Raw genomic sequence first — 14,495 nt, 5'->3', positions numbered from 1 at the left:
TTCAATGGGGTTGAAGGTCCAAATTGCAGTTTCAATGCAGCTTCACGATAACAGCCAAGGAATAAGTGTATTATCTAGCAAAACGATCTGTCATTTTCTAAAAATAATAATAATAATAATAATAATAATAATAAAAAACATTTCACCACAAATACTCATCTTGCACTGCTCTGCGATGCGCCATGCATTGCGTAGAAAGAAAGACATAAACATCTTGGATGACATGGGGGTGAGTAAATTATCAGGATTTTATTTTATTTTATCATCTGTGTTGCTGCATCACAACTGCTGTAGTCATAGTATGATTGCAGCTATGATTGTGTTTAAAAATGTAATTGCTTGACTGAATTAATTGCTAAAATGCATTTAAAGTAGTCACTTTGATTTTTGCTTGGTGACGTATGACTTCATTGCTTCTGTAGTACACATAAATGAATTTTAATGTCATAATAAATTGTTACACATCATTACATGCATGTCAATTTAGCTTCTACATAGACAATTATTTTCAACACTTTAACAGAGCATCAAAACTAGTGAAACATATGGATGAATACTGAAGGGTTCTCAACAGTTGGGTGCAAGCTCTCAAAAATTGGACAAACTGCATTCAGTATGCATTGAACATAGTTCTGTTCCCTGAAAAACAGGAACATTTTTGTATTATACAGGATGGTTGGCAAACCTACTCCTTGATTGAGTTTTAGATTCTGAGAGTGTTAGCAGAGAGTTTTTGAATACCATTAGAAGTTCTTTGTTTCAGTCCACTGAGCACTTCTCCATGCTTACTTGAGCCCACTCGCTAACGCTGGTAATTAAACAGATGATTAGCATGTTAGCGGCTCCTAATGAATGAACAATTGCAGTCTCCTATGACTGACATAAATGCAAACACACACTCCTCCTGTTCTCCCTGACAATTTTCACATGGATTAGAGCTCTTTTGTTTATGTGCGATGGACTGATGATGGAACACGGTGAATATGAAATTCAAAATGACGAATACGAACTTCAAGAACAGACTGTCCTAAGCTACACAGCTAGTCTATTAAAAGCTTGAACAGCAGGTTGAGGAAATGTAATCCTACCAAATTAATAAATGAACAGTTCTTTAATTAGCAGGCTAAATTTGTGACACCATTTATTATTAGTGTCACAAATCCCAACAACACTTCACTTGGGGTAGTTGATTTAACTTTTTTCCGCATTTTATATAAAATTTAACTTTCTGTTGTTCCAGAACCCAGGAGTGGATTTTGGAGATGTGTCAGAGCGTGTAGCGCTGAGGAAGAAAATGAACTGCAGGAGCTTTCGCTGGTACCTCGAGCATGTCTATCCTGAAATGAGAATTTATAATAACACCATCACTTACGGAGAGGTAATAAAGACAATCCAACCCATTACTATCAACCCTTTTAAACCAACCAAACCTTTCATAGAAAAGCATGTGCTTTCATACAGTGTAAGTTTAATGCCTCTATTCCTGTGAAGAATCCATCATTCTGTTACACTTTGTTTTTGCCAGATTTTAAAAGTATTATTGTCACTTCAGCAGCTTGAAAAAGATTTTAAATATATACTAAGTAGCTGTGAAGAACGAACCATTTTTTGGGATTTTAGGATTTTTTTAAATAAATCTTTCTAAAGTGACTTTTTATCCTTGAGTATACAGCCATTTCCACATGATTACATTATTTAAGCACTGCAAGTTGCATTTTTGTACTGAATGTTAAAAACTGCAGTTATACAACAGAAATGTAAAGATAATTGGTTTCCATAGCAACAGTGTAGCAAGCATTGGGATTAGCTCCAATTTCCTCATAATGAGATTTAATGAGGCCCTTATTAACTTTAGAGTGTGTGTGGGTAGAGGGAGGGAGGGAGGGTGTGTGTGTGTGTGTGTGTGTGTGTGTGTGTGTGTGTGTGTGTGTGTGTGTGTGTGTGTGTGTGTGTGTGTGTGTGTGTGTGTGTGTGTGTGTGTGTGTGTGTGTGTGTGTGTGTGTGTGTGTGTGTGCTTTTGTTTATATTACATTGTGGGGACCAAATGTCCCCATGATGTAATATAAACCTGAGTTCACCTACATCGTGGGGACCAGCCAGCGGTCCCCACAATGTAAATGGGTTTATAAATCATATAGAATGAGTTTTTGTGAAAAAGTAAAAGTTTGCACAGTTTCCTGTGAGGGTTAGGTTTAGGGGTAGGGGCAGGGTAGGGGGATAGAATGTACAGTTTGTTCAGTGTAAAATGCATTGAAGTCTATGGAAAGTCCCCACAATTCACAAAAACAAACATGTGTGTGTGTGTGTGTGACCTTATGGGGACATTTTTGGTTCCCATGAGGAAAACGGCTTTTAAATCATAGAGATTGATGTTTTTTAAAATGTAAAAAATGTTTTCTGTGAGGGTTGTGTTTAGGGGTAGGGTTAGAGTTAGACTTTATAGCTTGTACAGTATAAAAATCATATCTATGGAAAGTTCCCATAGAAGATGAAAACCCAACATGTGTTAGAATTCAACAAGCCTGAATCTTAATAGAAGAGAAATCTTACAGCATTTTCAATTTGTTGGAGAAAAAATGAGACCTGCATTTCTACATTGATCTCTGGAACTGCAGGGGCGGAAAATCTATAGCTGTATTGGAATAGTTTGTCTCTGAAAATATCTCTGCTAGACCACAGATTCCACATATCTCATCCTCTGGCCAGTATTAGGTTTTATGGACGCTCAATGTTGGCATCTCCCAAATGGATTTGACAAAGCATGTGTATGTGCAATTATGTTCAACCTTCAGAGCAGCACAAATGCTTTAGGCTGAACCGGGCTACTTAATAGTACACGTGTGATCATGTTTCATGCGTCATGATTTAGCTGTCTGTGTGTATTATTATTTATTTATTTTTTAGGTGCGAAACAGTAAAGCCAGCGGGTACTGCCTTGACCAGGGGTCAGAGGAGGATGACAGGGCCATACTCTACCCATGTCATGGCATGTCATCGCAGGTTAGTGTGTTTTTTTGTTGTTTATATATATATAATATGTTTATATATATATAAAATCCAAAGAGCAACTTTTTTTTTTTGGCCGGGCAGTGTATATACATAGTGTGTATATATATATATATATATATATATATATATATATATATATATATATATATATATATATATATATATATATATATATATATATATATACACACTATGTATATACACTGCCCGGCCAAAAAAAAAAAAGTTGCTCTTTGGATTTTAATAGGCAAATAGTTAAGAATCTATGGATGGATCATTATTACAGTGATTATTATGTTTCTAGCATGTTATATGTTTGGCGACGGTTCTTTTAACCCTTAAAGATGGAGTGTGTAGCTTTTCATTTCTTAAAAAACCATGTAGGAAGACACATTATGGCCATATTCCAGGATGACAATGTCAAGATTCACCAGGGTTAACATTTTGAAAGAATGGTTCAGAGAGCATGAAGAATCATTTTCACACATGAATTGGCACCTCTGAGTCCAGACCTTAATTTCATTGAAAGTCTTTAGGATGTGCTGGAGGAGACTTTACAGAGTGCTCACCTCTTGCATTGTCAATACAAGATCTTGACCAAAAATTGATGCACCTCTTGATGGAAATAACATCACAACATTTATTTCACATCCCAAAAACTTACACTGAGGTCAAGGTCAGTGCCAATTCATGTGTGAAAATGATTCCTCATGCTCCCTCCCAACAATTCTTTCACAATTTGAGCCTGATGAATCTTGATATCCTGGAATATGGCCATGATACATCTTAATACATGGTTGTTTAAGAAATGAAAAGCTACACACTCCATCTTTTAGAGTTAAAAGAACTGTTGCCAAACATATAACATGCTAAAAAAAAAAATAATAATCACTGTAATAATGATCCATCCATAGACTCTTAAGTATTTGCCTATTAAAATCCAAACAGCCACTTTTTTTTTTTTTTTTTTTTGGCCAGGGAGTGTATATATATGTTACGGCTGCATGAAATTTTACAAATGTACATATCACAATATCTGAATGATTTTAATAGGCTACTTCAAAAAGTTGCAAAAAAAACTTTAAAGTTTTATGGTGACGCATTTAGCAGAGAATAGACTGGGCATGCAAGTGTTACTTGCGTTTGACTTGCTTGATGTTAAAAACAACTGACGCGCTCCTGAATTCAGTTCTCTTTCACGGTGAATGTAAACAGTTTAGATGTGTGTCAATAGGATCAGTGCATTAGGTCTTAAATTGACAGCAGCCTAATACAGAATACTGTTGACTGAACAACTTCTGTAGCTTTAATATGAATCAATGGATATTTAATTCATGTGAAGACTATGCAGTGTTTTATTTTTTACATTTGATTATTCAGTTTCTGTATTGTTTCTTACTTGAATGCTTCTGTTAATTAGATCTAATGCCTACTTGAAAAATTTAAAGCACTGTTTATTTGCCTATTTGCTCTTATATTTAATGACAAATATAAATTAAAATAACAAGAATAAATAATTATATTTAATGCTAATGTTAAAATGACATTTTTTTTTTGTAATGCTAAAACACTGCTGTTCACTTTCAGAATTTGTAGTGATGCTCTTTCTTTTCCCATAAATGTGAAACATATATATTGTTTATATCATTTTTAGTTTTTTAGGGTTTTTTTGTTAATGGAGCAGTGGTAAGGGGGACCCTTGTGGCGCCGAAGCTGCATGTTTATAAGATTAGTAGTCAACCGAAAGGGTTTTTTCAATGATTAAAAAAATAATAATAATATCAAATATTACATTTGGTTCCCCTCAATCTTCATGTGGTTACATCATTGCATTTACATTACATTTATATCCCGAACAGAAATCTTGTTACTGGCAAATTCAAGGACAGGGAGCCAAAAATATGCCACATTTGCAAAGATAAATTACTATATCAATATTGACAGTGGTCTGGAGGGGGAAAAATGCACCATTTTCACCAGTGCATATTGATGCGAATTGCAAGAATTAAATTAGATTTGTAATTGAAACATCTTGTCAACCTCAGTGTACACTTATTTCACATTGCCTGGAGATAGAGAGCAGCTTAGGTTGAAATTACCTGTAGATTGTACCTCAATTTCTGTGCCCTGTCCTTTCATAACTGCCTACCTTGAAAAATAGTGGTTATAAGTCATCAGTTTATGTGACTTTGACATCTGACATTTTTATTCATTCGGATTAAATGGATGTGGAATAATCAAACAGTTATCCTACCGGGCTATGACCTTTGACAGTGTGATGTGACCTTTTCGCTGTCATCCATGCACAATAGAGATATGATCCTTTGAACAATTTAAAATGCAATCTTTCTCTCTCTACCTCCCACTGTTTCTCTTCCTCTCTCCTAAATCTTGTAAAGGAATGACAGTCTTAGTCCATAATCCGGGCCTAAGGGAAATAAAGCAATTGAAGCATATTCCCATTGTATCATCAAATTACAATAAAAGCTGGTTTTACATGATACAGCTAAGCTTCATTTTTTTTCCCCCGGTTTTTTTCCATCTCCTTGCCCAATGACAAATTAAAAAAACAGGAACGATTTATGTGCCATTAAAGCCCCACGTGAATGTAAAATCGCATTTTTAATGTATTTTAAAAGTAGTATTGCTTGTAGCATTACAAATTCAATCAGAAATCTCAAGCATATTCAAAGTGTTTTATGATGTCTGGTATGAATAATTGTTCTGCAAGGACTTTTATTAATTTTTATGATTACAAAATTCAAATGATTGTATTTGATCTCTAAGATTCCTGTTGATATTTTTTTTTCTTTTATCATTTTGATTGTCAAGCCTTTTCAAACAGCATGCCGTCTCATCCTTTTAATGAAAAATCCTTTGTTACTTTGTCCTCTGAGCGCATCTGTGTGTGGTACAGTACATCATCTAAGTGAATGCATGTCCACTATGAGAGCTGGAATCGGGTTACAGTACGCATGAAGATGAGCTCACTCTATTGTCCTAGTGCTGTTTTCACCTTGGTCACTGGACAATTACCCTCGGTTCTATAGATTAACTTTACTCAGTAGAGCGCGACATTTCATTGAATGTCAGCTTGTACTTCATTGTGATGTGCCGACCTTGGGATCTGATATCTAAGAGATTGACTTTCAGCTGAATTATTGACCTGTATTATTCAATGCCATGTACTTAACGTAATAGATAGCTGCTATCTAGACTTCCATCTCTCTGGATAGTTTGTGTACAGTATGATGGTGGTTTTAATCATACAGCTAAGTACTGCCCATATCTACTGGAGTTTTCTTAAAGGAACAGTTCAGCTTGTGACGTGCTTGATGTCTGGATGAATCGCCTGAGGTTTTGATGTATCACATGATCGGGCATAGCATTATGACCACCTTCTTAATATTGTATTGGTCCCCTTTTTGCTGCCAAAAACAGCCCTGTACCGTCGGCGCATTGACTCCACTAGACCCCCGAAGGTGTGCTGTGGTATCTGGCACCAAGATGTTAGCAGCAGATCCTTTAAGTCCTGAAGGTTGTGAGGTGGAGCCTCCATGGATCGGACTTGTTTGTTCAGCACATCCCACAGATGCTCGATTGGTTTGAATTGGTTTGGAATTTGGAAGCCAAGTCAACACCTCAAACTCAGTGTGCTCCTCAAACCATTCCTGAACCATTTTTGCTTTGTGGCAGGGTGCATTATCCTGCTGAAAGAGGCCACAGCCACCAGGAAATACCGTTTCCATGAAAAGGTGTACATTGTTTGCAGCAATGCTTAGGTAGGTGATACATGTCAAAGTAACATCCACATGGATGGCAGGACCGAAGGTTTGCCAGCAGAACATTGCCCAATGCATCACACTGCCTCCGCTGGCTTGCCATCTTCCCATAGTGCATCCTGGTGCCGTGTGTTCCCCAGGTAAGTGACACATGCACCCGGCCATCCACGTGATGTAAAAGAAAAAGTGATTTTTAATCAGACAAGGCCACCTTCTCCCATTGCTCCATGGTCCAGTTCTGATGCTCACGTGCCCACTGTTGGTGCTTTCGGTGGTGGACAGGATGGCATGGACACCCTGACTGGTCTGTGGCTATGCAGCCCCATACACAACAAACTGTGATGCACTGTGTATTCTGACACCTTTCTAACAGAACCAGCATTAACTTCTTGAGCAATTTGAGCTACAGTAGCTCGTCTGTTGGATCGGACCACACGGGCCAGCCTTCGCTCCCCACGTGCATCAATGAGCTTTGGCCGCCCATGACCCTGTCACCGGTTCACCACTGTTCCTTCCTTGGACCACTTTTGATAGATACTGACCACTGCAGACCGAGAACCCCCCACAAGAGCTGGAGATGATCTGACCCAGGCATCTAGCCATTACAATTTGGCCCTTGTCAAACTTGCTCAAATCCTTACGCTTGACCATTTTTCCTGGACAAAATGTTCACTTGCTGCCTAATATATCCCAGCTACTAACAGGTGCTGTGATGAAGAGATCATCAGTGTTATTCACTTCACCTGTCAGTGCTCATAATGTTATGCCTAATTGGTCCAGAAAAAAAACCATGAGTGTTTGAAACTAAAGAGTAAGCTGAGCTGTTATCGTATTTTATAGTAAAAGACTTATACCCTATATAAGTCTTTTACTATAAAATACGATAACAGCTGTAGAAAGAATTTGGTTGTAGTTATTCAATAGCCTGTTAACGGTCAGCGTCCATGTAACGGGACGTTTGACATGCTTTTTTTGTTGGCTTTTTTCACTATAACATATTTTAGTGAGCTAATCATAAATGAGGTATCATTCTTGTAACGAAGGCGGGACTCAGGTAGGGATCCAAATGCAGCGTTTTATTAGAAGTGAGCGTGGTCGTACAGGCAGGGTCAAACAGGAACAAACAGGAGCAATAAGGAACAGGCAGAGTCGTAGTCAGGGTACAGGCAAGGATCGAGGCAGGCAGCAATGGGTCGTAAAACAGGAATCAGGCAAGATCAATCACAGATAGACAAACAGGATACAAGGAAACGCTCAGAAATGTAACACGAGTGAAAACAAGACTTCGCGATCAGGTGATGAGTGTGTGAGTCTTTTATGGTCCAGGTAATGCATGGCAGCTGGATGTGGTGATTAGTGTAGTGATTGGTGGAGTGAGTGCAGGTGATTGGCAGAGAGGATTATGGGGAATGTAGTCCAGGAAGTGACAGGAACTGACTGTGATTGTGACATAACGCCCCCCTCCCGGAAGGCGCGTCCTCGCGGCGTAAAAGGAACAGCTAGGGAGGGAGGGTGGGTGCATTGGAGACCTGCATGCAGACAGGAACGGGGTCCCCAATGCAGGTCCAGGAACTCGGGCAACCATGGCGAGTCCGGAGTGTCGGAAAGCCACGGCGGGTCAGGTGGCTCGGGCGGCCACGGCAGGTAAGGTGGCCTGGGTAGCCACGGCAGGTCAGGCGGCTCGGGTGACCACGGCAGGTCAGGCGGCTCGGGTGACCACGGCAGGTCAGGCGGCTCGGGTGACCACGGCAGGTCAGGCGGCTCGGGTGACCACGGCAGGTCAGGCGGCTCGGGTGACCACGGCAGGTCAGGCGGCTCGGGTGACCACGGCAGGTCAGGCGGCTCGGGTGACCACGGCAGGTCAGGCGGCTTGGGTGACCACGGCAGGTCAGGCGGCTTGGGTGACCACGGCAGGTCAGGCGGCTTGGGTGACCACGGCAGGTCAGGCGGCTTGGGTGACCACGGCAGGTCAGGCGGCTTGGGTGACCACGGCAGGTCAGGCGGCTTGGGTGACCACGGCAGGTCAGGCGGCTTGGGTGACCACGGCGGGTCAGGGTCCATAAATGGCCAGAATAGTTCAAAGGCCGATGACGGCAGTGGCCGAGCAGGGTCCCCTCCCACAAGCTCCCCACCCCGAGGTATACTGCCCCCCCCCAAAAAGTTCTTGGGGATTTCAGCGGGGTCCGTAGCGGGCTCGTGGGCAAGGAGTTTGGGTGGCGTCGGCAGCAGGGCAGACGTATCAGGGTGAGCGGCCAGCTCGGTGACGGCCTCCGTGGCCGTATCAAGGAGAGCAGACAGCTCCGAGACGGCAGCGGGCTCGGGCTGCTCCGGGACGGCAGCGGGCTCGGGCTGCTCCGGGACGGCAGCGGGCTCGGGCTGCTCCGGGACGGCAGCGGGCTCGGGCTGCTCCGGGACGGCAGCGGGCTCGGGCTGCTCCGGGACGGCAATAGAGCTTGAGTTCCTCAAAGCACGTAGGACAGCCAAGACATAAAAGGTGAGAACAGCCCTCTGGGCCAAGACAGGACTGACCAGGAGAGCAGGCTGTGCTGGAGCGGACTCACTGGCTGGAGCGGACTCAATGGCTGAAACAACCCCTGCATCCTTGAGCACCGCAGGGGCGGCCATCTTGCCCGTGGGCACTGGCAAAGCAGCCATTTCGTCCATCGCGTCCAGGGTGCTTAAGTCCACTGCAATAGGCGAACGAGAGTCCATAGCAACCGGCGAGCTTGAGAGCGTTGAAACCGGCGAGCTTGAGAGCGTTGAAACCGGCGAGCTTGAGAGCGCTGAAACCGGCGAGCTTGAGAGCGCTGAAACCGGCGAGCTTGAGAGCGCTGAAACCGGCGAGCTTGAGAGCGCTGAAACCGGCGAGCTTGAGAGCGCTGAAACCGGCGAGCTTGAGAGCGCTGAAACCGGCGAGCTTGAGAGCGTTGAAACCGGCGAGCTTGAGAGCGTTGAAACCGAGCGAGCTTGAGAGCGCTGTCTCCGGCGAGCTTGAGAGCGCTGAAACCGGCGAGCTTGAGAGCGCTGAAACCGGCGAGCTTGAGAGCGTTGCGGCCGGCGGGCTTGAGTGCGAAGCGGCCGGCGGGCTTGAGTGCGGAAGCGGCCGGCGGGCTTGAGTGCGAAGCGGCCGGCGGGCTTGAGTGCGAAGCGGCCGGCTGGCTTGAGTGCGAAGCGGCCACCGGGTTTGAGAGCGAAGCGGCCACCGGGCTTGAGAGCGAAGCGGCCGACGGAGACTTGGGAATGCCAGCTGCTCGGACTGAAATCAACGGTGGATCGGTCACACTGGAACGCAACACTCTCCGCTCCCGGACTGATCTAGAGACCTGACGTGACTCTGGGTGATCAGCGGCGACGTGACTTTGCTCTGGGCGATCAGCGAAGGCGTGACGTTGCTCTGGGCGATCAGCGAAGGCGTGACGTTGCTCTGGGCGATCAGCGAAGGCGTGACGTTGCTCTGGGCGATCAGCGAAGGCGTGACGTTGCTCTGGGCGATCAGCGAAGGCGTGACGTTGCTCTGGGCGATCAGCGAAGGCGTGACGTTGCTCTGGGCGATCAGCGAAGGCGTGACGTTGCTCTGGGCGATCAGTGCTGACTTGACTTGGTGTTGTTATTGTGGTGACCGCCATTTTGTGAGTGTCATCTGGCGAGGCGGCCATTACATGATCTACCATGGTGTCGCATTCCTCCGCGACCCCCACAGTAAACAGAGAACCAACAGTCAATAATGCATAATCCAGAAAGCAAGTAAGTGATGAACGCGGTCCCTCTTGTCTAAGTTTATCCTGGAGGGGTTGATTAATGCCATCGCAGAAAAAGTCTATAAGTGCACAGTCAGGCCAGTCTGCATAATAGGCAATATCCAGAAACTTCTGAATGTGGTCCTCCAGGGTACTATTACCTTGACGAAGGCGGATGAGACGTATAGCTGGGTCCATGTTGAGGCTGGAAACGGCTTGTGGAAGCTGCTTGATCGTAGATGGCGAAGTCTTCTGTAACGAAGGCGGGACTCAGGTAGGGATCCAAATGCAGCGTTTTATTAGAAGTGAGCGTGGTCGTACAGGCAGGGTCAAACAGGAACAAACAGGAGCAATAAGGAACAGGCAGAGTCGTAGTCAGGGTACAGGCAAGGATCGAGGCAGGCAGCAATGGGTCGTAAAACAGGAATCAGGCAAGATCAATCACAGATAGACAAACAGGATACAAGGAAACGCTCAGAAATGTAACACGAGTGAAAACAAGACTTCGCGATCAGGTGATGAGTGTGTGAGTCTTTTATGGTCCAGGTAATGCATGGCAGCTGGATGTGGTGATTAGTGTAGTGATTGGTGGAGTGAGTGCAGGTGATTGGCAGAGAGGATTATGGGGAATGTAGTCCAGGAAGTGACAGGAACTGACTGTGATTGTGACAATTCTAAAGTTTTTGTGATATCAACTTCAAACTTGGAACACAACTAGGTTAGACATGGTTTTGATTTTCTAGCAATTTTAGAGTCCAAATTATTTTGAATAATATATATTTCGTATGAAATAAAAAAAAAATGTTTAGTTCACATTTGGTTTAGAGTAAACTTAAACGTCACACTTTAATTTATTTAAAGACTTTTACACTAATCTGCTAAATGTCTTTTTTTTAAAAAGAGACCGACCTTATGTCTGTATTCTAAAGCATTCATGAATTACTACCATTTAAGTTCAGATTTATGCTCAAAAATAAAAAAAAATCATAATTTTCTCACCCTCATGCTGTTCCAAACCTGAATGACTTTCTTCTGCAAAACACAATATAAGATAATTTGAAGAAAAAAGACACTGAGGCATTCTTCATTCTTTTGTGTTCCACAGAAGAAAGAAAGTCATACTGGTTTGAAACAACATGAATGTGAGAAAATAATGATGGCATTTTAATTTGTGGGTGAACTATCCCTTTAAGCTGAATTTCTAAGAACAAATTTATACACCACATACTTTCTGTTTCTGGCCATATCTTTTTCTTTTCATTGTAACTTGATGTTTCATTTCAGCTGGCAAGGTACACCACCGAAGGCTTATTGCAGTTAGGACCCCTGGGGTCTACTACATTTCTGCCTGACACAAAATGCCTGGTGGATGATGGAAGAGGAAGGACTCCCAGCTTGAAAAAATGTGATGCTGTCACCCGGTCCTCCCAGAGGCTCTGGGATTTTACTCAGGTAAGAGAATGCACTCATACAAAACAATTTATTCATTAGCTTGCTAAACGCTTCATATTAACTTTTTATTTTCCAAATACTTAAGTATTTGATTTTCCTAAATAAAGATTGTTGTTTTGTCAAGTATTTGAAGTTAGATGCTTAAAATGTGCAGGTTTCTTTTCAAAAAACACCCTTCAGATATATTTTATAAATGTACACTAGCGTTCAAAAGTTTGGGGTCTGTGAGATTTTTAATAATGTTTTTGAAAGAAGTCACTTACACAGCAAAATCCCCAGAGTTAAATCAACTCTGCTCAGATAGCATATGGTCCCTCTCTATATAGTGTTAAAGTAACACTGAAGCAGAGTTAAAGTTAATGAGATAATTAAGTGATGAAGTTATGATTGAGCATTAGTGATGAACACCTGCTGTTAACAAGCATAATCACTGAAGAGAAACACAATAACAACAAAGGACTTCCAGCTACATCCTTAGATGAAATCAAATGAAGATAAAAGACATTAAATCTCTCAAGATCTGATTAAACAACTCCACAAACAGCATATTATTTCATTAACTTTAACTCTGCTTCAGTGATATTTTAACTCTATATAGAGAGGGACCATATGTTCTCTGAGCAGAGCTGATTTAACTCTGGATATGCTCACCAAGTGATAAAATACTATAAATATTCATATAAATGTTAATATAAAAAATTTGTCTCATTAAAAACAAACAAAAAAAAAAACTAATACAAATGGCAAAAACACAACAAAACTACTAAAACTTTAACTAAAATTAAAATGGTAGACTAATAAAACTAATGGTATATTCATTACACTAAAATAACTGTTTCGGAAACCATTCTAATATGCTGATTTGCTGTTCAAGAAACATTTCTTATTGTTGTTAAAGGTTGTGCTGCTTCATATTTTTGTGGAAACTGTCATTTTTTCAGGGTTCTTTGATGAATATGAAGTTTGAAATAGAAATCTTTTGTAGCAGAAATAACTTAATACATCAATTTAATGATGCATTCCTGCTGAAAAAAATGTATTTAAAAGAAAAATCGGTAACACTTTATAATAACTGCACACTATGAAGCATTAGTTAAGCATTAGTTAATAGTTATTTCATCACTTATAAAGCAGTAATAGACATTTGTAAGTAGTTTATAAATACAGCTATAATTGCTTTATTCTTGTTTTATAAGCATATCTATAATGTGTTTAATAATTGTATTTTCATACTTTATTAATAATCAATGTATCATTTCTAAATTAAGTATTACATTATTTACAAACCAGTTATTTGGGAGTTGTCAGTGGTTCATTTAGGAAGTGTAAGTAAATGATTAATAAACTATTTAAACATTCATTTATACATCTTATTATTCAGACACATAGTAATAGTTACTTAGTGTGTTTTATTAACACACATTCCTACTGCAATTCATGATTAATTCAGGTAATTATAAAACATTTAGAAGTTGTCGGTTAACTATTTTTGTGAGCTCATCTAAAGTGAGGACTATTTATGCTCTGTAAAGCTTTTATAAATGAGATTTAAAGGTTCAGTGATCTTCTGCACTGCTGTTCTCTAATGTTTTAAAGTTAGTACCGTGGAAGTTTTGACACTAGGAATATGTTAATAAAGCATTTATTAACACACTAAGTAACTATTACTATATGTCTAAATAATAAGATGCATAAATGTACATTTAAATATTGTATTAATCATTTAGTCACACTTCCTAAATGATCTTATGAACCACTGACAACTCCTAAATAACTGGTTTGTGAATAATGAAATACATAATTTAGAAATGATAAATTAATCATTAATAAAGTATGAAAATACAATTATTAAACTCATTATAGATATGCTTATAAATCAAGAACAAAGCATTTATAGCTGTATTTATAAATGGCTTACTAATGTCTATTAATGTTTTATAAATGATGAATTGACTATTTACTAATGCTTAACTAATGCTTCATAGAGTGAGTTATTCTAAAGTGTTACCGAAAATTCTTACTGACCCCAAATTTTTGTAGGCAGTGTGTGATGCCAGATATATTTATATTTTAAATATATTTACGGTGTTCATGAATATTTGTTTCTTAGAATGGGCCCATCATAAGTCGAGACACAGGACGTTGTCTGGAGGTTGAAATGTCAAAAGATGCAAACTTTGGCCTGCGTCTGGTCGTCCAGCGATGCTCAGGGCAGAAATGGATGATTCGCAACTGGATAAAACACCCCAGACACTGAGGAACGTCCAACCTGAAAAATAACCTCCCTGAGCTGAAGAGCAGCCATAGACACAAACCCTGAGTCTGGGGTTTAGACAGAGGAGATGAACTCATGTGCAAGATACTCTCTTTCAGGGTAAAATGCTTTCAATATAGACGTCTAAAGGTGGAATACTATCTTTGGATGCATTTACTGTTGAACGAGCAGCTAAATTAGAAGAACGGCATCACAGGAGAAAGACTTGCTTATTGCAAGTCCACTGTACAGACTCCCAGC

General features: G+C 40.9%; 1 protein-coding gene across 1 annotated transcript in view; it reads left to right on the top strand.

The window, feature by feature from the left end:
- galnt9 (polypeptide N-acetylgalactosaminyltransferase 9) overlaps window positions 1-14,237 on the top strand; it is a 127,290-nt gene extending 113,053 nt beyond the window's left edge. The window contains exons 8-11 of the mRNA XM_067406933.1: window positions 1,241-1,378; window positions 2,905-3,000; window positions 11,813-11,980; window positions 14,091-14,237. Coding sequence (XP_067263034.1) covers window positions 1,241-1,378; window positions 2,905-3,000; window positions 11,813-11,980; window positions 14,091-14,237 — 549 coding nt within the window. The remainder of the gene's footprint in view (window positions 1-1,240; window positions 1,379-2,904; window positions 3,001-11,812; window positions 11,981-14,090) is intronic.
- The last annotated feature ends 258 nt before the right edge of the window (window positions 14,238-14,495 follow it).

The sequence above is a fragment of the Chanodichthys erythropterus genome, chromosome 13, assembly GCF_024489055.1.
Source record: "Chanodichthys erythropterus isolate Z2021 chromosome 13, ASM2448905v1, whole genome shotgun sequence".
NCBI classification, from domain to species: domain Eukaryota; kingdom Metazoa; phylum Chordata; class Actinopteri; order Cypriniformes; family Xenocyprididae; genus Chanodichthys; species Chanodichthys erythropterus.
The sequence above is the reverse complement of the archived record's forward strand: the minus strand, read 5'-3'. Positions and strand labels throughout refer to the sequence as shown.